Consider the following 24,760-nt stretch of genomic DNA (forward strand, 5'->3'; position numbering starts at 1 on the left):
AAAAAAAAAAAAAAAAAAACCTATCAAAAGAGCTATTCAAAACCAGGCTGAAGATTGGAAGGAAGTTGGCCAGCCTCGGCTGCAGGACAGGTGCTTCCAGACTCCATTAGGGGTGTCCAGCGCCTTCTTTTGCCCCAGGCAGCGCCCTGAAGAACGCGTCGGGGCCTCGGTTTGCGGACTCGAGGAGTGGACCGACCGAGCGCTGTGCGTAAAAGGACCGCTGGGGCACACGCCCGAGCGCCACCGGAGCTAGGAGACTGCGGCCCGGAGGTCGGGGAGTCGGGGGCAGGCCCGGAGCTCCTCCCACGGGGGGCGGGGCGGGTCACATGGCGGTGGCGCGGTAGCGCGCGATGCAGCACAGGCTCGAGGCTGCGCAAGCGCGGGGCCCGCCCCTGGGACCCTCCGGGCCGGGCGGTTTGGCCCCTTAGCGCCCGGGCGTCTGGGCGGCAAAAGGCCGGCAGAAGGGAGGCACTTCAGGTAGGTGCTGCGCGCCGGGGCTCCGCGAGGCACGTGATGTCCGTAGGCGGGGCCTGCCGCGGCGTAGGTGGGGAAACTGAGGCAGGGCAGGGCCGGCGGCGCGCGGTAGGGAGGGTGCTGGGCTGGTGAGGCGCGCCCCTCGGGCCCGCGCCAACTTTCCTAGGAGCCGCCGCAGCGCTGGCGCTCCCTCCGAGGACGACGACCCTTCCGCCACCCTGCGTGGCGGCCGATGGAAAAACCCTGCGCCCAGGCGTCGGAGAACGGAGACGGGGACCCGGCGCTGCTGCGGCGGGTTAGGGCCCCCTCTGTCCCCGCCCCCAAGCCTTGAGTGACGCCGGTGGCGCCAACCTTCGCGAATTGTTGGGACAAGGAACAGAGGAGAGGGCCCTGCCCTGGAGCATGGGCCCGGGGGCCGCCCGGCTGGACCAGCCCCAGGTGCGGACCTGGCAGTCCTCGTCCTCGTCTCTGTGCCCGCTTAGGGTCGTGTCTTTTAAGAGGGCACGGTTTCTAGCGTTGTTCAGCGTTTCGGAGGCACCTGTTCCCCCTCTTTCCCAAGAGTCAGAAACGCCTGACTTTAAATTGGGTAGAGCCCAGTTGTAAACTTAACAGCCCTGCTGAGGTCTAGGAATGAAAAGATGAACAATCTGCCCCCAGGGTTGTTGCTGGGGCGGGAGGTGAAGGCGCAGGTGGAGATGGTTAAAGGCAAAGGAAGGGAAGTCAAGGCCCAGCCGGTCCAGGGCTGTGGGAAGGAGGCACACCCGGGAGTCCACTGCCGGACCGGGGTTCACAGCTGCTCCTGCGCCTCTTTTCCTTGCCACATCATGCTGTCTCCACAGCCCAGCAACCCAGAACTCAGCTTTTTTGTTTGTTTTATTTTAATGTATTTTCCTTTGAACCTGGCAGGTGGTTTTTTAAAAAGAAAATAATCAGGATTTGTTTTGAAAAGCATTGTGAAAAAGTCAGCTTGAATAGTCTTGAATGCTCCTGCTCGGGCCCAGCTTTGGAGAATGAGGATTGGGATTTCCACTGCAGACTCCGACTCGTTACCATACTCATTCATCAGAAAACTCTTCATTTTATGTACAAATAACGTTTTGAGGGTAATCATTGCTCTAGAAATGAAGAATTATACATCGTATTTATTGCACTTTTTGTAAGGTACCTCACAAGGCACCTCCTATACATTTAATCCTTTGATTCTTACAACTCTGTAGAAGGTAATTAAGGAAGCATTCCCATTTTACTGATGCAAAACAGTTCCTTGTCCAGGTTTATACAGCTTGCAAGAATTAAAGTTAGATATTATTCTTGGTGTGGGCCTTTCCTATATCCCCATCTTTTATAAGAGCATGTCATTTAGTTGAGACCTTCTGCATTACTTCTGAAGGGGTACAAAAGACATTTCTGAAGATTGTCTCATCTCGTGTCATTTAAATGGTGCTCAGAAAGTTTGGATAGGACTGGAACTCTAGGGCTCAAGCCCCAGACTCTGTCCCTATCTAAGCAATAAGGCAGCTGTCCTGCCAGTTGGGTTCTTGCTTCTTTGTGAAATGTTGAGCAGAAGTTCCAAGTCTCTCTGCTGTGGCTTGTGTGGCAAGAACCATCCTGAGGTGCTGTGCAGAGAGCCAGCCTCACCTTTGAGCTCAGTGGCCTCTGGCACAGGGAAATTACAGCTGGGCAGTGTCCTTTGCCTTCTCTGGCACTGCTAGTGCAGGAGGCAGTGTTAGCTGCTGCAGGAATAGCATGGAGCGGGCCTGCAGGCCAGAGGGGCTGAGACAAGCCAGTGTTCCCACCAGACCTAGAACGTTCAGCAGAAAGCAGGCCTGCAGTGACACAGCTGCAGAAGTTCACTATTTTGTGCCTGTCCTGCTTCAGATATCCTGTCTTTATAGGGGCATGAGTGAATCTGAGCCCTGCAAAAGAAAGAAAGATAATGCTGCTTTGCTGTTTTCTAGTGCGTTACCGCATTAAAAATTGCTCTTCTTATATAATCTTTATGACAACTCTTTAAAGTGCCCTTGTTTTTAAGAAGACACTGAGGTTCAGAGGGATAAAATAACTCTCAGAGTCAAAGAGAGAAAACCCAGGATTATTGGCTTTTAGCCCAGTGTCTTCTGTGGTATTGCCTTGCCTTCCTATCCACACCCATACAACTTGATGAAGCCGGAGTTCTGAGCCCAGACAGGAGGCTGTGCAAGTGAGATTAGAATGGCTTGCTCTTTGGAGGGGGGGGCCCTACAGCTTGAGGAAACAAGAGGACATAATCAGCTACTGGGAAACCCTGAGATACGCCCAAGAGTGAGGAATGTGGGGGCTGGTGCTGCTTTCAGCATCTATTCAGAGGTTTCTGAATCTGGCATTTGAGAGTAGGACTGGGCCAGAACCAGGCAGATACACACCCCAAGGAGCAGGGCTGAGAGTTGGAGACTGAGGCAGGTAGGTGAGAGCTCATTGCAAGTGACTGGTTTTGTGGTATATGAAGACAAGGGTGGGTGGAAGGGCATCTGTTGCTCATAAGGCTCTGTGTGCCTGCATCATCAGTCTGCTAGACAAGGATGGACAGAGTCTTGTTATTGTGGGGAAGAGAGGTGCAGAATGGCTTCTCAGCGGAGACTAGGCAATGAGACCCTAAGACATTGGGCTTCAGATTATAAGCTGCTTGCCAAGGATTGGGCTTGGGAGAGGCTGATGATGTTCTCTCCAGGCAGCAGATTTCCCAGGCCCTGTTTAGGGGCAGTCTTGCTCTTAGCTTGCCTGAGGCCAGTGAACAGGCTTCAAGACCTGCAGGGCCCCACTTCCTGAGCCCAGACTGCCATGCTATTCCAGCCTTAGAGGCCACTGGCCTGTGGCTGGCTGCCCAGGACCTAGCGTGTCTGATGCAGGATAAACAGTCATGGACTGGAAGTTGGGAGACCCAGACCTGAGTCCCAGTGCAGCCACTGACAACCTGCCCTGCCCATGTGACCTTGGACTAGCCAGCTCCTTCTCTGAGCTTTAGTTTTTTCATTTGCTCAGTAAAATGAGCTGAACCAGCGCTTTGAGGGAAGGAGAGGGAAACAGGAGACCAGAGAAGGAAGATGAAGCATCCTTTCAAGACTTGTTCACTGAGGGCCTGAGGCAAGGAGGCCCATGTGCACTCTTAGTTTTTTGTCTCCCTCAGCACCCTTTCTTGCTTCTCCCTTATCTCTGCCTCAGGCCAGCTCATTCTGAAGAGGGATGATTCCCTGGGTGGGGCTGGGCTGGGCAGGTGTACCCTTGATGTTTAGAATATGATGCTGTCTCTACTTGTTTCAGACATGATTTAACTCACCCAGTGCTGATACTTTGTTTCATTAAGACTTTATCAGTTCCTGCCCAGAGGCAGCTCCTGGAACAGTCAGGAGTTAGGCCCAGCAAAGGAGGCAGGGTGAATGTGCACACCCAGCAGAAGAACAGTGGTGGCAGGGGTTCCCATGGCTTTCTAGACATCAGATCCCTGTAGTTGCAGTCACATGGTACTTTAGAGTCTTTGGATGTCAGAGCTAAGACAACCTCATAGAATTTTGAGTTCCTTCCTCTGTCTATACAGATGATGAGATCCAGGCCCCGAGTGTCTTCATACCTTAAGTCAGATTGCCCTGCTAGTGAGCAGTAGAGCGAGGACCCAGCCTAAGGTTACCTAAGTCCCAAGCTAGAGTGTTTTCTTTAATATCAAGCCAGCCCTGTCCAAAATTGCCTTTCATACTGAACTGAAATTGGAACTGAGTAGTTATAAGTTCCAAGTCTGCCTCACTGTGGAATTCTAAGAGTAAAATTCAGATAATTTCATTAACATTTAATGCCTGGTAATTACCAGGATCTGTGTTGAGTGCTGGGGATGCAGGAATGAAGACGACAACACATTGTGCCAACATATTGTGGAGACAGACATGTAAATAACTAAAATTTACAAAATTCATTTGTGCATTGTGCAGGGTTATGGGTGTGTGCGCACACACATGCATGCTATAGAAGAGGTCAGTGAGCAGTCAGTTGTCAGGGCTTTCAGGAAAGGCTTTGGAGAGAAAGTGTTATGTGTGCTGGGCCTTATGAATAAGTAGGCATTTACGTGGTTGGCCTGGGTCGGAGGGGGGCATCCCGGGCAAAGGAAACAACATGAGCAACACTTGCTGAAGCCAAGCTGTGGAGGGCCCCATCAGCTGGCTTGCTGAGGAGTTTATTGTTAGTGAGAGTCTGAACACAAGGGAAAGGTGTAATCAGGTGGGGGTGTGCTGGGATCACTCTGACTACGGCTTGGAAAATAAACTATAGAGGACCAGACTAGAACCAAGCCAGATTCAGTTCTGTGGTTCTTGAAATAGGCTAGGGACAGAGTTATAGGATCCTGGGTTTGGACAGCAGCAGTGAGGTCAAGAAGAGGATGGGTAGCAGATACATTTTAGAAGATGGACAGAACTTCCTGAGTCGATGTAGGCAGTGAAGGCAAATGAACAGTAAAATGTGAACCCCTGTCCCCCACTGTCCCTCCCTGCCCCCCATCTACTGAGCCATGGAACTCCAGCAGAGAAATCGACTTTAGTTTTGGATGTGGTACAACCGAGATACCTACAAAACCCCCAAGTGGAAACTTTGGGTCAGAACAGCAATAGGAACTTGGAAGTCAATAACAAAGTGGTGGGAGAAGTGCTGGAAGTCACCCAGGAAGGGAGTGTGGGTTGAGGGAAGCCACTGATGTGGCAGAAAAGGAAGGGAAAGCAAAGGGAGGTAAAGAATAGACAGCAGATGAGGGGCCTCAGAGGTGCCGGCTGACTTTCCAGGCCTGGGGTGAGGAAAGGGGCAAGGGAGCAGGCTGCACGAGGAGCCACAGAGAAAAGGACATCTTCTTTTATTTGCGCTAGTATGACATGTGGGCTGTGTTACGAGCTTTGCTTCTTTAGTCTGCACCGGATAGCAGAGGAGTCTGGTGGCACTTGGGAAATGTTATAATCTGCATGACTGCAAATGACTCAAAGCTTTGCTCAACTTTTTGAAGGGCTAGGGGGCCTTGGCAGCTTTCCATTTAGATGTTTTCTGGAGACTGACTGTTGGCAGCTGAAGGAGCCCCAGGGTTTCTGGGTGGCCTGGTCCTGCCTATGGAGTGACTGAGCCTAGGGACCTAGTCCCGCCTCCAGCCCTCCCCTTGCCGCCTGCCCAGGCCCGTCTGCTCACCCCTGGATATACTTCTTTGTCAAGAGAAGCAGAGGTGTGGACGCTGTGTATGGTGAGTGCCTTGTTCCCAAGTTTGAAGCGTCCGAGGTTGGGGGTAAGAGACCGTTTGAGGAAGGGAGTTGCCTTGTATAGGAAAGAGACAGGGTCTCAAAGCTGGAAACTGAATTTGGGGCGGGGGAGCAGTGTTGAGGAGCCTAGAATGTTCTGACTCCAAAGTGACCTGTTTTTGTTAGACTCATAGGATGTCACTGGGGATCATTAGGAACTTCCTCATGGAGTTGAGAAAAATGGGGCCTGGGGAGGAATTGATTCAGCTTAGCCTAGGGAGCCCGACTGGGTCTCGTCCTCTTGCACCCATGTTCAGACCAGAGCTGCCACTCTGAGCTGCCACAGCTGTTGTTTGTTTGTGGCTTTATCCTACTTCACCTTCTGTGGGAGAGGGTGGATCAGATAAGCCCAGCAGTGGGGAACTGAATGCTATAGCTGTGTCAGGTGGGGGCTGGCTCTTCTGTAAACAACCCTACTATTCTGTTTCAGAGAAACTGACCCTTTCCTTAATGGAAGGGGGATAGAAAGGGGGAGGAAAGAGAAGGAACATCTGGTGTATGGTAAATTTCCTTTAGAGTAAACATGGTTTGACTGTACATGATGACTGAAAAAACAAGGTGATTAAAAAAACATTCTCTTTAAGACAGAGGGAATCATACTCCTGGATCTCCAGGACCGACTTCTTTCTTCTTTTCTTTGTTAATCAACAATTACAGCAGATGTAAACCCACTTCTGAATGTGTGGCGAGGAAAGGTAGTCTTTCAAGCTTTGGAGTCCTATTCCTGTTGACTCAGGTCCAGGTTATAGTACTGCTGCCTGCTGGCTCTGTGACACAGGAAAGTTACTGAACTCTGAACCTCAGTGTTAGCTGCTAAACAGGATAATCTTTGCATCACAAGACTGTTGAGTGAATGAAATTAGGCCATTACTGACAGCTTCTAAGACGACTGGCTGCAGAGGTACGAAGGATTGCTGGCCTCCATACCTCTGCAATCTTAGAGGCCCATGTGAAAATGCATCATTTCTGTTTATAAATTAAAATTCCTTTGATTGTCCTTTTTTGTGTGTAGGAAAAATTGTGATTTCAGAATTCAGGGTCTGCTCACTGTGCAGCAAGTCACAGTAGTACATGCTTCAAGACATGCCAGGATGGGAGTTGCTTTGTAGCCCAGGGGACTTGGATAAGAGGCTAGGCCTGTGTGCTCTCCAGGTATTCCTGAAAGTGAATTTTCTGTGCTTCTCTCTGGCACAAGAGTGGGCTGCTAGAGGCCCACTGGGTGCGGTCTGTCCATGGAGAGGCCTGATGCTCACCACTGGTCCTGATAACACTCTCAGCATGGTGCTGCAAACACTCTCAGCATGGTGCTGCAGTGCCTGAGGATGGGGTCCACTGCCCCAGAGGGCTGATTCTCTGCTCACACTTTCAGGATCACAGTGGGAGGTTGGAAGACAGCACTTATGGGGGTTTTGAGGTCTGGATCTTGTACCCAGCCCTTGAACTTGAGGTATGGAGATGGGGGTCTTTGGAACATAGAGGTTTGAGTTCTCAGGGTTCCTTCAGCACTGACACCTGCCCCAGTCAGCCTGCTGTCTCCCAGCTTAGCTGGCCCCATCGCAGCCTAGCCTGTCCATGCTGCCTCCTGTGTCCCACCCCGACTCCAAAGCCACTTCCTTCTGGGTGCTTCTGTGGCTACCCAGACTGGCTGTTATTCCTGCACCACCATAGCCTCATGCCCATACATTGCCCAAGCTGCCTCACCTTCCCACTTGATATTTTTTTGTTATTTGTGTACCAGGTCCATATTTTCTTGAGGATTGTGTATCATTTTATGTCCTCCCAAATCGCCATTTATTGAACAGGTCAGTACTGAATAAATGTTTGGAAATAAATGTTGAGTCTAGTTGAGTTGAATTCTCTTGTGCCTAGGAGCAAACATGCCAAATGCCCATCACTGGACAGTGGGAAGGTGGAGGCTGTTTGAGTGTGGCAGGGGTGTGTTGGAAGAATGTGGAGCTGACTGTGAGGGGCCCTGGACTTTGTGAATGCACTGATGTGTCCTAGGAGTCAGAGTCCATTTGTGGGGTAGATGTAAGCTGGTCTTTGTATACTGACGCAGAAATGCCCATCAAATCTGTGATCAGAGACCATTCTATGTGCTCCTGAGTCATAACACAAGTCAGAAATCCAGGAACATTTTGGAAGTGCATAAAGGTACAGAAGTTGTTCCAGGCTCTGGGAAATCTCTTGTTTACAGCAAGCAGATAAGAGCTGTGGTTTTCCTCCTAATTGTTCTGTGAACTGTCATCCAGTAATGTGTAACTTTGTCAAATTAAAGAATTGGAAGCAGGCCTGTGGCAGGTTCTTTCCTGTTTGTCCCAAGAACTTTGGTTGTCCATAAGCCATTGTCTCTGTAATTCAATTCAAGTGCACAGTTCAGCATGCACTTGTGGTGAGCCTGCTTTGTACCAGATGTGCGCTGTGCTAGGTATGAGAGATTCAGAGATAAACTGCAGAATGTCGCCAAAGGAGAGAAATCTGACAGGTCCAAACCAGTGTGTCAAGCACATCAGAAGAAATGTGGGTGATGTTTGGGCACAGAACTGAGGAGGGGGTGAATCAACACCTCTTGGGGGTAGAAGTGGGAGGCTGGAAGTAGGGGGCTGGCAGAACATCAGGGAAGCCTTCTTAAAGAGGCCTCTGAGTTGTGAAGCACAGAATGAAATAGGATATTCCAGGCAGAGGGGTAGAGATGTGTGCATGTCTGTAATGTTCTGTTCTCAGGGTCTTGGCGGGGGGCCCAGCTCTCCAAGCCCAGACCGCCCTCGTGACTTGACTTTATTCTGGTGGCTGATGGCCAACCAAGCACGAAGTCCTGAATTCTTTGCTCTAACACAATGCTTCTCAAACTTTAACGTGCTTATGAATTGCCTGCCAGTCTGACTAAAAGGCAGTATAAGATTCCTTAGTTCTAAGGTGGGGGTTGAGATTCTGCATTTCTAGATGGTGCCATTTATGGGTTACATTTTGAATAGTGAGTAGTAAGAAACTCTTCTTTCTCAGCACAGGTCCCTCATGTCAGACTGTTGTACCCAAGCGAGTTAGTGAGAACGCCACACTTTGAGACGAATTAAGAGTCCTTTATTAAGCGGGTGGCCAAAGAGATGGCTAACGCTCAAAATTCTCTCGGCCCCGAGGAAGGGGCTTGGTTAACTTTTATACCTGGTTTAGGAAGGGGAGGGGGACTCAGATGCAATAATTCTACAGAAGTAAAAACATGCAAGAATCAAAAGAAGCAAAATGGTTACAGAGAGATAAACAATTTAAAAGACAAATGGTTACAAAAAGAGCAACGGTACCAGGTGCAAGGCTCTAAATCTTTCATTATAATTAGATATAGGGAGTATGTCGGACACGAACTCAAGGCTTTATGTTATCATCTCTTTAAGAAAAATCCTGGGAACTTCATACATTGTTGGTGCTAGTACCTTATCAGTTAATTGGGCTCCTTTGAAACGCTGAGGATCTGCTTACACAGGTCAACTCCTTGCGGAAGGGGGTTGGGTAAGGAGCCCTTAGTGTCTTGTAAATTAAGGGGTCAATTGGGGTTTGTCTGGCTTTCCCAGCTAGAAAGAGTCTTATTTACAGGAGAAGCAAGGCTAGGTGATTAAAGAGACAAGCAGGATAAAATTCAAAGTAGCGAGTTAGAGTAAAAACAAGGTTAGGCATTTCAAGACAACCATAGCAGCACCCCCTTCCCCAACACACACAGGCACTGATTTTCCCCTTCTTTTTCCTCTTCCCAAGTATATAGATGCCAAATTCCTCTTTCTTAGATGTTGTTTTTTGTTTGGTTACCCCCGTTACCTGGAACTTCTTTTCTTCTTCATCTTTTTTTTTTTTTTTTTTTTTTTTTTTAAGGACAAGGTCTTGCTCTGTCACCTAGGCTGGAGTTCTGGGCTATAGTGATCCTCCCACCTCAGCCTCCCAAATAGCTGAGACCACAGGCGTGTGCCACCATGCCCGGCTAATTTTTTATAGACAGGGTCCTCCCATGTTGTCCAAGCTTGTTTCAAACTCCTGGGCTCAAGCAACCCTCTTGCCTCAGCCTCCCAAAATGCTGGGATTACAGGCAGGAGCCACCGCACTCAACCAAGGTTCTCTCTTATTCCTTTTTTTTTTTTTTTTAATTGTTTTAGATTAATGGGGTACATATGCATATTTGTTACATGGGTATATTGTGTAGTGATGGAGACTGGGCTTTTAGTATACCCGTTATCCAATAGTGACCCTTATACCTGATAGGTAATTTTCACCCCACCCTGTCCCCCACCCTCCCCTCTTCAGCTGTCCCCAGTGTCTGTTATTTCTGTCTTTATGTCCATGTATACTATTGATTAGCTCCCACTTGCAAATGAGAACATGTGGTATTTGATTTTCTGTTTCTGGGTTAGTTCACCTAGGATGATGGTCTCCAGCTCCATGTTGCTGCAAAGGACATGATTTCGTTCTTTTTTATGGCTGCCTCTTTTATTTCTTAAATCTGAATTTCCATGTGGCTTCAGTGCTAGTCTGGCCTACCCTTTCCTTCCCAAAGTCACCACCGACTCACTCCCACCCCCACCTCACAGCCCCCACCCTTCGCAGTGACATTTGGATTTCCAGGGCCTTTCCTGATCCTTTAGAGACATCCTCTCCCGGCCAAGTCCTGCAAGGGAGACTTGAGTCAGAGGTTCGATGGGCTGGGGTGAGGCGGGCCATACAATTACCACACCCACTCCCAGGCCTATCCGCAGTGATCTAAGCACACAGAAGCAGGCTGATACTTAGGGAAGCAGGCACCAGGGTATGCCAGAGCTTAGGATGGCGTGAGGACCAAATGGAAAGATAGATATTATAAGTGGTTGTTGGGAGAAGGAAGGCTGGAGGTGGGGGTACTTTGTGGGCTGCTTCCAGGAGCTCCCACCCACAGGCACAAGTCTTCCTAGCTGGCAGAAGAAGCCAGGAACAAGGCTGAATTCTGACAGAACCCGCCTGGAGCTCCATTTCAGTTGCAGAGAGCCTTATCTTATGCAGCTGTCTTTTGCCCAGCCTCCTCTGCAGATGCCATAGGACCTTCTCTTTCTTTTCTTTTCTTTCTTTTTTTTTTTTTTGAGACTGAGTCTTGCTCTATGACCAGACTGGAATGCAGTGGCACGATCTCAGCTCACTGCAACCTCCGCCTCCCGGGTTCAGGCGATTCTCCTCCCTCAGCCTCCCAAATAGCTGGGATTATAGGCGTGCGCCACCAAGCCCAGCTAATTTTTGTATTTTTAGTAGAGACAGGGTTTCACTATGTTGGCCAGGATGGTCTCCATCTCTTGACCTCGTGATTCACCTGCCTTGGCCTCCCAAAGTGCTGGGATTACAGGCGTGAGCCACCGTGCCCTGCCAGGACCTCCTCTTTCTTTTTTTCTTTTTTTTTTTTTTTGAGACGGAGTTTCACTCTTGTTGCCCAGGCTGAAGTGCAATGGCATGATCTCGGCTCACCGCCACCTCCGCCTCCCAGGTTCAAGCGATTCTCCTGCCTCAGCACCCCCGAGAAGCTGGGATTACAGGCACGCACCACCACGCCTGGCTAATTTTGTATTTTTAGTAGAGATGAGGTTTCTCCATGTTAGTCAGGCTGGTCTCGAACTCCCGACCTCAGGTGATCCGCCCACCTCGTCCTCCCAAAGTGCTGGGATTAGAGGCATGAGCCACCGCGCCCTGCCAGGACCTCCTCTTTCTGATATAACACCTGCATTTGTTTGGCAGACATGGGTAGTTCTGTTCACAGGAGAAAAAAGTCAGATTACTAAACACCAGTGTTTAACAGTGGCCATCAGTGGGTGGTAGCTTCAGAGAGTATTTGCTTTCTTATCGACTATGGTTTCATGTATTCTCTGTTTTGTTTTTTACTATAAGCATATTTTGTTTTTATAATAAGGGAGAAATAAAGCTCTTCTCAATTGGGAGAAATTACTGCCTGCCTATAATGAATGAGGCCCTGCTGGGCACTGGCTGGGGGCTTGATGAGTAGGATATGGTCCCTGTTTCTGGAGGGTCCTCAAACTAAAGAGGAAAGAAGATAGGGGAACAAAACAGTGCGGTTGGCGTTCTAAGTATCCTCTGATCACAGAAGAGAAAGCTGCCCCTACCCAGGGACATGATCCTGAGCCACCTGGATTGTGAGGGAGAATCAGGCATTGATGAGGAGGGGAATGAGGAAGTAGTCTGCCTACAGGGGACGTAGCTCGGCATAGCTCCACAGAGCTAGGGACTGCAACTTGGGGCATGAGAAGAGAGAGCAGCAAGAGAACCATTTGAGAAGGCTGTCCTTTCTCTGTGATCACTCCTGATGCCCTGGTGAGCTCCACGGTGCAGGAACCTCCATGTGTGTGCTGCATCCCCAAGTTCTGGTGGCAGCAGGTGCTTAGCAGCCCTTGTCCAGTCTCGCCTCTGACACTGCTGCTCCCTTCCCCTGTCCTGACCTCCTGGTTGGCTGTCCTGCCAGAGCCTTGCCTGGAAGATGAAATTCCAGCCACCCTGTGGGAGCAGTAACGCCTTCTTCCTTCTTCTCAATCTCCAGAAATGTCTTTCCTCCAGGACCCAAGTTTCTTCACCATGGGGATGTGGTCCATTGGTGCGGGAGCCCTGGGGGCTGCTGCCTTGGCATTGCTGCTTGCCAACACAGACGTGTTTCTGTCCAAGCCCCAGAAAGCGGCCCTGGAGTACCTGGAGGATATAGACCTGAAAACACTGGAGAAGGGTAAGTGGTGACCCTTCAGGTCTCGGTACTTTTCCAAGGAGCTGGGATACAGGCTTACTGCTTTCTTTCTAAACTCTCTCCTTTTTTTAATTGAAAAGATAATATAACAACATTAGGAAAAATTTAATAACAATTTTTAAACTAGCAATAATTCTGTTACCCTAACACAGTAATTTTGATTTTGGCATATTCCTTTCCATGTGTACATATTACATAGTTGTGCTTGGCTTAGGTGCTGTTTTACATTTTAGCTTTTCTTATCAAAAGCATTTTTCATTCTCTGTTGTTGTCTCTGTAACTATAATGATAAATTGCTCCATAATATTTAGTAATAATTACAATCTTTTACTAAACCAGTGCTTCCAGAGTGTATTCTGAGGAATTCCAGGCTTGTGGGATCGTCAAACTAAAAGGAGTTCCTGAGTGAACAAGTATGGGAGACACCTTTTATCCAATTCCATGCTCCTGATGCTCAGCACAGACATATGCTTATTAGAATGAGGTGTCTGGATTGCTGCTGATTCGGGCATGGCCAGCCCCTCCCTGTGAAGAAGCTGTGGTGTCTGAGGAATCACTTCAAGGTCACCCGTTAGAGCAGACCTGCCTATCTCCCTCTTCTGGGGGACTGCTAGAATCCATTGTGGACAGCTTAGAGCCACACACTCAAATGTGTTAGCTCTGCCTCCTTGCTGTGTGCTCTCAGTGTTAGAGCTGTAGCTTGGTGGGATTTCAGTCATGCCAGTGGTGTGGCAAGAGAGTTGGAGTGGTGAAGGTCTCATTGATGGCGTGGTCACCATGTTAGCCCCCCAGGTGGAAGTCATCGTCATCTGTTTAGTAAGTAAGGAAGCTTGCCAAAGGAAGGCAGGAGATTGTGCAGGTTTATAGTAGGTCACCTTAGTAAGATACTAGGAGAGAGACCTGTTAAGCTTTGTTCAACCCAGGGTTTCCCAATCTTATTTGATTACAGACTCTTCTCCCCACCCTCTCACCCACCTGACCCCCCTTTTTTTTTTTCCACATAACATCTACGGGAACATGGATCCCTCTGGGAAATACTAAAATAATTAAGGGCTCATATTTATTGAGCCCTCACCAACTCTATATTACCAGGCATTGTGGTGAGCACTTTTATATTCATCTTTCAATATGCCCTGTGGCCCAAAGTGGAGCTACTAGATATTTGCATTTTACAAATGAGGAAGCTGAGGTTCAAAGAGCAAAAATAACTTGCCCAGAGTTACACAGCTAGATTCAGACTCAGTTGGACCTTAGAGCTGGGCTTGAACTACAGAGCTGTACTACCCCAAAACATTTTATTCCTAGGCATCTTCTATCCTCTCCTTCGTTAATAATATTGCAGTTAACATATTTAGGTTAAAAATTTGAGACTTTTTCAGTTTGGGCCATGTTTCTGTTCTAAAGGATTATTATACAATATCTGATGACATCAGCAATAGACAAAATGGCCATTTTTCCAGAAATGTCCCACTTCTGAATGTTCAGGTTAGAAAAAAGATTTTCATGGTGGGAGGGACCTACCGGGTATATAACAGGATTCTTAAGCTTGGTTAACTTTCTTCAGGAAGGTGTGTGTTCTGTCTGTCTGTTTCCTGTGTGTCTCTTCCCACGTGTGAAATGCCTGTCCAGGTCCTCTGCTAGGCCGGGTCTCTGACCTCGGCTGGACTTAGTGTGGTTCATGAGCTGCTTAGTGATTGGGGCTGGGCTGGGAGGAGATATCGAATTTCTTTTTTTTCTCTCTTAGAACCAAGGACTTTCAAAGCAAAGGAGCTATGGGAAAAAAATGGAGCTGTGATTATGGCCGTGCGGAGGCCAGGCTGTTTCCTCTGTCGAGAGGTGAGTGCAGATGAGGATCTATTCAGAGAAAAGGATCCTGGCAAGTAGGGGCCATTGTTTTCCAGCCAGAACCAAGGGTCGGTAAGCCAGCTTTAGCCTTTTACCCACGTGTTCTGTTCTGTTATTTGCTCTAGGTATTTCTTTTGATTTGTGCTCTTTTTTAACAACTCACCCTCTCCTACTGGAGTTAGCAACACATCTCAGTTTCCCTTAGTACTCCCAGGCCTTTCACCCTGTGCTGTACCTTCTGAGTCCTGGACCATATTCCAATTTAATCAGGGGCAGTGACCAGGTCCAATTCCATGCTTCTGATGCTCAGCACAGATATATGATGTGCCTGGATTGCTTCTGATTCGGGTGTGGTCAGTCCCTCCCTGTGATGAAGCTGCAGTGTCGGAGGAAACACTTCAAGGTTACCTATTAGAGCAGACCTGCCTGTCTCTCTTTCCCTGGGGAGCTCTTAGAGTCCATCGTGGACAGCTGAGAGCCACATTCTCACATGTTAGCTCTGCCTCCTTGCTGTGTGCTCTCAGCATTGAATCTGTAGCTCAGTGGGATTTCAGTCATGCCAGTAGTGCATTTGGCATGAGAGTTTGTTGAAAGTTGGAGCTCACTGACTGGGTGGTCTCCAGGTTGGCCCCTCAAAGGGAAGACATCATCTATTTGTAGGTGATGGAGCTTATCAGTGGAAGGAAGGAACTGTGATTGTTGAAACACAAAATGCTAGTGTGAGAAGGAACATTGCCAATACTTGGATCTAGCCTTGTCCCTTTATAGGTGGGCAAACTGAGGACCAGAGTGGTTAGTGGTCTGTTTGTGGTCACACAGCCAGTCAGTGGCAGAAGACCCAGATTCTGAAATTACTGCCCTGCCTGGGAGAAAACTGGGAATGACAGTATTCCTGCTCTTGAGACAACTTTGCATCTCAAGCAGTGGCTGTGGCCCTGTCCAAATTGTCATCCTCATTCTCCTGGTTCCCCTCCCTGACCCTGAGACACCACCTTTCAGCCTTGCTGATCTCTCCATGCTTGTGTGGCTGGGCTGGTGAAGAATCCACTTGCACTGCTGGATGCATGTGATGCCTGCAGTACCCTACCCCCAGGGCACTGTGTGCCTGCTATCTCAGTGGGTCCTCACCATAGCCCTTGGAAATACAGCTTGTTTTACTCTCATTTTATTATTCTCATTACAGAGGAGGAAACAGTTACAGAGGTTGTAACAAAGCCACCCTGATCGGGGAGATGTATTAATTTTCCATTGCTGTAACAAATTACCTCAAACTCAATGGCTTTAACCAGCACAGATTTATCTTGTAGTTCTAGAGGTCAGAATTCCAAAGCGGAATCTGGTTGCATTCCTTCTGAAGACTATAGGGGAGAATCCATTTCTTTTGCCTTTTCCAGCTGTTAGAGGCCACCTATGTATATTGGTTTATGGCCCCTTCCTCTATTTTTAGGTCAGCGATGGTTGGCAAGTCAGCAACAGCATGGAAGCCTGTTTTGACTTGATTTCTCGGGGCCATTAAAATCCAGAAGGTTCCAAGAGCAACAGCTCTCCCTAATTATAACCTGTTTCCCTCTGTACTGGTCTGTGCCCACATAGAACATTTAGTGGAAACTTACGTTTCCAAAAAGATGGGTGGATGGCAATCTGAGTTATTTTGAGTGGCCCAACTAGGAGGTATGTGACTCAGTTTCCACGTCATGGCTTTGTATAGTGCCACACCGGGAGTAAAGAGCCAGGAAAAGTGAGTAAGACCTTTCATCTCAGCCAGGTGCAGTGGTTCATGCCTATAATCCCAGCACTTTGGGAGGCTGAGGTGAGAAGATCACTTGAGCCCGGGAATTTGAGACCACCCTAGGCAACATAGCAAGACCCTGTCTCTACAAAAAAAAAAAAAAAAAAAAAAAAAGCCAGGCATGGTGGTGTGCACTTGTAGTCCCAGCTTTTCAGGAGGCTGAGGGAGGAAGATTGCTTGAGCCTAGGAGTTCAGGGCTACAATGAGCTATGATTGTGCCACTGTAGCTGGGCAACAGGGCAAGACTCAAAAAAAAAAAAAAGGCCAGGCGTGGTGGCTCACACCTGTACTCCCAGCACTTTGGGAGGCTGAGGCAGATGGATCACTTGAGGTCAGGAGTTCAAGACCAGCCTGGCCAACATGGCCCATCTCTGCTAAAAATACAAAAAATTAGCCAGGTGTGGTGGTGCGCCCCTGTAATCCCAGTTACTTAGGAGGCTGAGGCGTGAGAATCACTTGAACCCAGGAGGTGTAGGTTGCATTGAGCTGAGATTGTGCCACTACACTCCAGCATGGGCGAGTAGCATGGGCGACAGAGCAAGACTCCATCTCAAAAATAAAAGACCTTTCATATCACAAAAAGGTGGTTTTTGATTATATCAAACACTGTAGTCCTCTGCTCTAGGGCAAAATTTGCCAGTCAGTAAAACTCTTGATAAATGTATTGTAATCAGTTCTGCCTCATTAGTTGTCTTTTTTCTTACTCTAGAAAATAAATGAAAAATTAAATGTAGTTGCAACCATACAACAGCATATTTGTATTGGAGATGAGTAGACTGCATTTAAAAGGATTTTTGCTCATTCTTTAATTCTGACACCAAATGTGAAAAAAGGATTGAGTTCTTAATGTTGAAGCTTTACCATGACTCATGCGGTTTCCCTCATTCATCTAGCACACAGTTCCTGAGAGTCAAGGGTATCTGCATCTCAGCTCAGCTGCATTCTCCCCATTGTCCCCCTTCAAATCTTTCCACCTGGTATTTAGCACCTGTTTTATACCCAGCCATGTTCTAGGCACTGAGGGTTCCAAGAAATGGAAGACATAGTTTCTAACTATTAGAAACATTTGGGAATGTAAGAGACAACACTCAACTTAGTGCTAACATGCAGACTCAGTACAGAAAATGTCACCAAACAGGGAAGATAGGATATGCACAGAGAAGCAGGGCTTTACTTCAGGGTGGACTAGCCAGGGAGATCTTTTTAGAACAGGGATACCTTTCCAGAGGGTAGGGTTGAGCTGAAGAGAGAAGGAAGGTTATGGCTAGAGGAGCATGTGTCTGCTGGGCCCTTGTGTTAGTTTGGTCTAGTGCAGGGAAGGGGCTGGGAGATGATGTAGGAGAGAAGCATTGTGGGCAGGAGGAGAGGATGTGTTTGGGTATGGCTGCTCCCAAGCTGTGGTTAGGACAGCCATAACAGGAGCCTTGCCTCTGCTTTCCACTGGAGAAGACAAGGAGCCTGGGCTGCAGAGGGAACCTGACACCCTATGTGGAGGCCCACAGCCAGCTGGGACAGATGTCCCTGAACCCTTGTGTCTTCTACAGGAAGCTGCGGATCTGTCCTCCCTGAAAAGCATGTTGGACCAGCTGGGCGTCCCCCTCTATGCAGTGGTAAAGGAGCACATCAGGACCGAAGTGAAGGATTTCCAGCCTTATTTCAAAGGAGAAATCTTCCTGGATGAAAAGGTGTGTGTGATGGGAGGCTTTTAGACACAGACTGCTGGGGATTGTGCTCAGCTGTGTGATAGTCGGGTGGCCCAGGTATGTCTGGCCTGGAGCTGGAGGCTGGCCTTCCCTTCAGCTGTCCTGAACTTTCAAGGCCTTTTTCAGCCCCCTGAGCAGAGCATGATCAGACATTTTAAAACTGTCCTCTCAGTTACAGACAGTCCCTGACCATCTGGTGGTTTGACTTAACGATCTTTCAGCTTTGTGATGGTGCAGAAGTGATAAGCATTTAGTTTCTACATTTCTTCAAGAACCCATACAGCCATTCTGTTTTTCACATTCAATATTCAATAAACTACATAAGTTATTCAACACTTTATTTTAAAATAGGATTGTGTTACATGATTTTATTCAACTGTAGGTTAATAAGAGTGTTCTGAGCATGTTTAAGGTAGTGTAGGCTAAGCTATGAGGTTAGGTGTATTAAATGCATTTCAACATAAGATATTTCAACTTATGATGGGTTTATAGGGACATAATCCCATTGTAAGTTGAGGAGCATCTGTATTACTTAAGTCTTTCCTGCCATGTGAACTGGGAGAGTAGGAAATAGCTGAAACTCCAACAGGTTCCTCCACTGTTGGGGGCCTAGTACAAAGCCCCACACCCTGTCCCTTAATTCATTTATTTCTTTCTCTTCTGCTCCCACCTCTGCAGAAGGTAGCACTGTTACCATCCCGTCAGGTGGAAGACTAGTGAGAAGGTAGAGTCAGAATTGAAAGCTACGGATGTCACCCTAGGTCAGGCCTACCTTGAGGTCTGAAACTGGACCCAGCAGGGTTCTGTTTCCTTGGCAGTTGAGAACGGACCTGGATTGGCTGGGCATGGTGGCTCATGCCTGTAATCTCAGCACTTTGGGAGGCCGAGGTGGGCAGATCATTTGTGGTCAGGAGTTCAAGACCAGCTTGGCCAACGTGGTGAAACCCTGTCTCTACTAAAAATTCAAAAATTAGCCGGGCATGGTGGCAGGCACTTGTAATCCTAGCTACTTGGGAGGCTGAGGCCAGAGAATTGCTTGAACCTAGGAGGTGGAGATTGTAGTCAGCTGAGATCGCGCCGTTGTACTCTAGCCTGAGTGACAGAGCAAGACTCCATCTCAAAAAAAAAAAAAAAAAAAAAAAAAAAGAGTGGACCTGAATGTGGGCAGTGTGTGTGTGTTGGGTGGGAGAGAAGACTGGAACCAGCAGCCTTTTGAGTCTTTGCCTGAGAACCAATGCCCCGTCGGGAGCGTTTCCTCCTTGAGGAAGGCAGGCATGTAGAGTACTCATATGGGATCTGTCTTTCTCACCCCATAGAAAAAGTTCTATGGTCCACAAAGGCGGAAGATGATGTTTATGGGATTTATCCGTCTGGGAGTGTGGTACAACTTCTTCCGAGCCTGGAATGGAGGCTTCTCTGGAAACCTGGAAGGAGAAGGCTTCATCCTTGGGGGAGTTTTCGTGGTGGGATCAGGAAAGCAGGTGAGTTCTTGGTGTTTACTTGTGGTCTGTAGGTGTCTGTGTCTGTGAGTGTGAGACTCCAACCAGAAGCTGGAGTGGGGGTTGACTTTCCCTGTTTTGGGTCTCCTAGCCTTCCTTCTAGCAAGCCAGGGAACATGAAGAAGGGAAGGGAAGGCAGTTGTTGTTTATCACACATCTTTCTCTGCTAGTACCTCATACTTGAATCTACTCACTCATCACAGTGACATCATGAGACAGTTTGATCATTTTGCAGACAAGGAACTTAGAACTGAAAAGGGATGAGCAGCTGCACAAGGAGCACAGCTCATCGGTGGCTCTGCTAGGCCTGAACTCAGGTTTGCTGACTTCAAGTTCAAGGAGCACAGCTCATGGGTGGCACTGCTGGGGCCTGAACCCAGGTTTGCTGACTTTAAGTTTTGTTTTCTGTGCTTGAACAAAAGCATAGTTTTATTCTGTTTTTGAATTTACTCTCTTGCAGTGTTCCAGGCCACCATGGATGGATGATAGAAAAAAAAAATAAGAGGAGAAAATAAGGAATAGAACCAGGCGTAATTAGGGGAAGTGGCAAGGAGGTGGCGGGGAGACGATGCTTTTTTCTGTGGGGATCTTGGTGTCAGGGCTGGCCTAGGAAAGGTATCTGACTCCTCTGCAAACAGGCTATTATTATAGGTCCTGGCTGTGAGGCTCCACAAGCAGCATGGAGCCCTAGGGGAAGGTGTGGAGAGGAGGAATGGGGTCTCTCTAGGCCCAAGAGCCAGGTAGGCAGTTGTTTGTGTCAGAGTCTAGGCAGCCTTGAGCCATGGTGGCTCCCCTGCCCTGGAGGGCAGTGTCAGCAGAGGCCTGGAGGATGTGTAGCAGGGATGGAGCAAAGTGGATGAGGGGGCTGGGCGCGGTGGCTCACACCTGTAACCCCAGCACTTTGGGAGGCCAAGGCGGGCGGATCACTTGAAGCCAGGAGTTCCAGACCAGACCAGACTGGCCAACATGGCAAAATCCCATCTCTACTAAAGAAAAGCTTAAAAAATTAGCCGGGTGTAGTGGTGCGCACCCATAGTCCCAGCTACTTGGGAGGCTGAGGCAGGAGATTTGCTTGAACCCAGGAGGCAGAGGCTGCAGTGAGCTGAGATTGTGCCACTGAACTCCAGCCTAGGGGACAAGGCAAGACACCATCTCAAAAAAGCAAGTGGATGAGGGAAGGGTATGGGAGAAGGACCTGGAAACTGGTGGCCTGACTTCTAGGCCTGTCTCTGTCAATTTTGGACATGACATTAACGTGTAGAAAGTGTTTTCTTTCTGTAGAAAGATGGGGTTTATCTGCATTGTTGGATCTCACTATTAATGTTGATAATTACATACTCTTCCCAATTTGGGAGGAATAAAAGGGAATAGAAATCCTTCAAGTTTAAGCTTTATTTCTTATTTTTGAGATGGAATCTCACTGTGTTGCCCAGACTGGAGTGCAGTGGTGCGATCTCGGCTCACTGCAAGCTCCACCTCCTGGGTTCACGCCATTCTCCTGCCTCAGCCTCCTGAGTAGCTGAGACTACAGGCACCCACCACCATGCCCAGCTAATTTTTTTGTATTTTCAGCAGAGACAGGGTTTCTACTCGTGATCTGCCCGCCTCGGCCTCCCAAAGTGCTGGGATTACAGGCGTGAGCTACCACGCCTGGCCTGAGCTTTATTTCTTATGTCTTCCTTTTACAGCTTGGTAACTGATTCGCTTGACTATATTAGAATTTAGCCTAAAATGGTGTCTGATTTAACATAAACCTATTCGCTAATTTTCTGGTAAATCTGTCAAAGTGTCTTAGTAATAATGGTTTCCAATGAGTGCCTGTCTTGTTCTACGTGCTCAAGTACATGGTCTCATGTCTTCCTCACAACCAGTCTAGGATGTTAGGCATTTTTATTCCCATCCACATATACAGCAGTCGGCCTAGAGATTTAAAATAACTCAGCCAAAGACACAGCTAAGTGGTACAATGGAAATGAAACTTAGGAACTCAAATCTGTCAAACTCCAGAGACCCTTCCTGGCCCTGCCCTGCCCTGCCCCGCCCCGCCCCTAGCCTCTCCTGCCCTGCCCTGCCCTGCCCTGCCCCTAGCCTCTCCTGCCCTGCCCAGCCCCTAGCCTCTCCTTGGAAGTGTTTCCCAGCGACCACTTCCTGATGTCCTTATGCTTGGGCAGGCCACTTCCCCAGTGGATTGCCCATCCTCTTCCCACTCTGACAATGTGGGGTTCCTTCCCCTACCCGCCTCTGCCTTCTCATGGCCTCTAGGGCAGGGCTTGGCATGCCTGCCAGCCTTTTCTTGCCTGGCGATGACTCATCTGGTGCTCATGGGCCCTACTGGCATGTTTCTGATGTTGCTAGGTATGTTTGACTTTTGTTCGTATTCCCTGGAGCCCCTGGCCTTCATTCTCCTAGGCGGAAGGTTAACTGGCTAGCTGAACTTCAGGACTTACTTCAGTTCTTGTTGGGTGTAGAGTTTTTGTAGTCTAAAATTGGGGTGGTGGGGATTTCCTTTTTTTTTTTTTTTTTCTGGAGACAGAGTTTCACTCTTGTTGCCCAGGCTGGAGTGCAATGGCACGATCTCAGCTCACTGCAACCTCCACCCCGCCGGGTTCAAGCGATTCTCCTGCCTCAGCCTCCCGAGTAGCTGGGATTACAGGTACCCGCCGCCATGCCCAGCTAATTTTTGTATTTTTAGTAGAGACAGGGTGTCACCATGTTGGCCAGACTGGTCTCAAACTCCTGACTTCAAGTGATCTATCCACATTGGTCTCCCAAAGTGCTGGGATTACAGGTGTGAGCCGCTGCACCCAGCCTGAATTTTCTTTTTAATAATAATCTTGAAAGCATTCTTAAAGAAGAAGCAGCTGGGCAACATAGCAAAACCCCATCTCTATAAAGAATAAAAAAGTTTAGCCGGCGTGGTGACATGCACCTGTAGTCCTGGCTACTTGGGAGGCTGAAGCAGGAGGATTTCTTGAGCACAGGAGTTCAAGGCTGCAGTAAGCTATGATCGCATCACTGAACTACAGCCTGGGAAACAGAGCAAGACCCTGTCTGTAAATAAATAAATAAAAAGTGTGTTTGCACTACAGAAAATTTAAAAACAGCAGAACATAGAAGGTGGGGAAAACCATCCTATGAGCTCAACCACTGTGGAAAATCCACTGGAACAAAGCTGAGTGGCCTTTCCTTTTGTTTTGCTTTGCTTTAGAAAACTGTACCTTACTAAACTAGATGTTCTTTTTTCATTTAACAGTATATTGTGAACATTTTCCTATGTCACTATATATTGTTAGTTTTTTGTTCGTGTTTTTGTTTGTTTGTTTAGATGGAGTCTCGCTCTGTCGCCCAGGCTGGAGTGCAGTGGCGCGATCTCGGCTCACTGCAACCTCCGCCTCCCAGCCTCCCAGGTTCAAGGGATTATCCTGTTTCAGCCTCCTGAATAGCTGGGACTAAAGGCTTGAGCTACCGTACCTGGCTAATTTTTGTATTTTTAGTAGAGACCGAGTTTCACCGTGTTGGCCAGGCTGGTCTTGAACTCCTGACCTCAAGTGATCCGCCCACCTCAGCCTCCTAAAGTGCTGGGATTACAGGTGTGAGCCACAGCACGCAGCCTATTAGTATTTTTAATGTCTGTATTATGGTTTACTGAGCAAGTAAATATAATTTTCTGATCTGCTTGCCCATAATCACCGCAGTGTGGTGGGCCTTTTTTTTTTTTTAAGTCTTTATAAATAATGACAGTGTATTTACAGATTTTCTTTTTAAGATGAGTTTCCAGATGTAATGAATCAAAGAACTCTAACAAGGATTCCTTGATGCTGATCTCAAACATGTCATTTTGTCTTTTTTTTACTACCTCCAACATTAGATAACTTTGGGGTATCTTGTGTCTTCGTGCATTTTTTTTCACCGTATGAGAAGAAAGTGGCTTCCAGTTTCTTAGAAGACTAAAGAAAAATGAGGGTCTCTCTTTTAGATGGTCATTCAGTGCCTTCCAAAGTCTAACCTCTGAGCTCCACTTCCACACCTTTGGGCCTTTCTGTGTTAGCTTCATTTTTTTCTCTTCACCTGGTATGTTCTTTTACCTGCATCTCTACTTGTAGACATCCTGGTTACCCTCCATGCATCTGTGAGGCCTTCCCTGATTGCCCTTGTCATGCTTTATCACTTCTGACTTCCTGCTTCTAGAGCTGCTGGTACAGGCCAGATGGATGTGGCCTTCTCCAGTCTATCTTCCCTCAAAGACTGAACTCCTTGAGGGCAGGAGCCAGGCCATATTTGGATCTGTGTCCTTTGCTGTTCAAGCAAAAGGCTTGACAGACAGCTGGTCCTCGATGCCTGTCTCATGAACGAACGATTTAGGATGAGGACTGACATTATCTCTTGTTTCCTTTTAGGGCATTCTTCTCGAGCACCGAGAAAAAGAATTTGGAGACAAAGCAAACCTACTTTCTGTTCTGGAAGCTGCTAAGATGATCAAACCACAGACTTTGGCCTCAGAGAAAAAATGATTGTGTGAAACTGCCCAGCTCAGGGATAACCAGGGACATTCACCTGTGTTCATGGGATGTATTGTTTCCACTTGTGTCCCTAAGGAGTGAGAAACCCATTTATACTCTACTCTCAGTATGGATTATTAATGTATTTTAATATTCTGTTTAGGCCCACTAAGGCAAAATAGCCCCAAAACAAGACTGACACAAATCTGAAAAACTAATGAGGATTATTAAGCTAAAACCTGGGAAATAGGAGGCTTAAAATTGACTGCCAGGCTGGGTGCGCTGGCTCACACCTGTAATCCCAGCACTTTGGGAGGCCAAGGTGAGCAAGTCACTTGAGGTCGGGAGTTCGAGACCAGCCTGAGCAACATGGTGAAACCCCGTCTCTACTAAAAATACAAAAATCAGCCGGGTGTGGTGGCATGCACCTGTAGTCCCAGCTACCCGGGAGGCTGAGGCAGGAGAATCACTTGAACCTGGGAGGTGGAGGTTGCGGTGAGCTGAGATCACGCCACTGTATTCCAGCCTGGGTGACTGAGACTCCATCTAAAAAAAAAAAAAAAAAAAAAAATTGATTGCTGTGCCTCATTACAAATGCATATGGTGTTTGAGTGCTGTTGTTTGAAATTATTTTTCTTTTTGGGTCTTCAAAAATCCAAGAAAAGTTGATGATTGACTTGAAGATTACAGAATTTAAGGTTTTTTGGCATGTGTGTTTTCTATTAATAATTGGTTATATGATGTCAAAGTAATACTTTCATAATAGAATTGACATGCTCTGTTTGACAAAGGTAAATTATAAAGTGAAATCTCTTGTTTCATTATCTTCCATTCTAACCTCAGAGATCTGTTTCTCTAGAAAAAATGTCCATCTCTGGCTTTAATAAAATTGTGCATCAGAAATCA

The 24,760-nt window shown here is 47.7% G+C and overlaps 1 protein-coding gene across 4 annotated transcripts; it reads left to right on the top strand.

Moving 5' to 3' along the window:
- Nucleotides 1-301: 301 nt before the first annotated feature.
- PRXL2A (peroxiredoxin like 2A) lies at nt 302-24,760 on the top strand. Of its 4 annotated transcripts, none has more exons than XM_031015341.3 (6): nt 302-477; nt 12,339-12,501; nt 14,264-14,355; nt 17,698-17,838; nt 19,173-19,337; nt 23,753-24,760. In XM_031015341.3, the coding sequence occupies exons 2-6, from the start codon at nt 12,357-12,359 to the stop codon at nt 23,864-23,866; spliced, it is 657 nt and encodes a 218-aa protein (XP_030871201.3). In that variant the 5' UTR covers nt 302-477; nt 12,339-12,356; the 3' UTR covers nt 23,867-24,760. The 4 variants fall into 4 exon arrangements, with proteins under 4 accessions (XP_030871201.3, XP_018890795.4, XP_030871200.3 ...); XM_019035250.4 differs by lacking the exon at nt 302-477 and adding an exon at nt 2,769-2,913 and having other exon boundaries at nt 12,322-12,501; XM_031015340.3 differs by lacking the exon at nt 302-477 and adding an exon at nt 5,236-5,716.

The sequence above is a fragment of the Gorilla gorilla genome, chromosome 8 (assembly GCF_029281585.2).
Source record: "Gorilla gorilla gorilla isolate KB3781 chromosome 8, NHGRI_mGorGor1-v2.1_pri, whole genome shotgun sequence".
Lineage (NCBI taxonomy): Eukaryota > Metazoa > Chordata > Mammalia > Primates > Hominidae > Gorilla > Gorilla gorilla.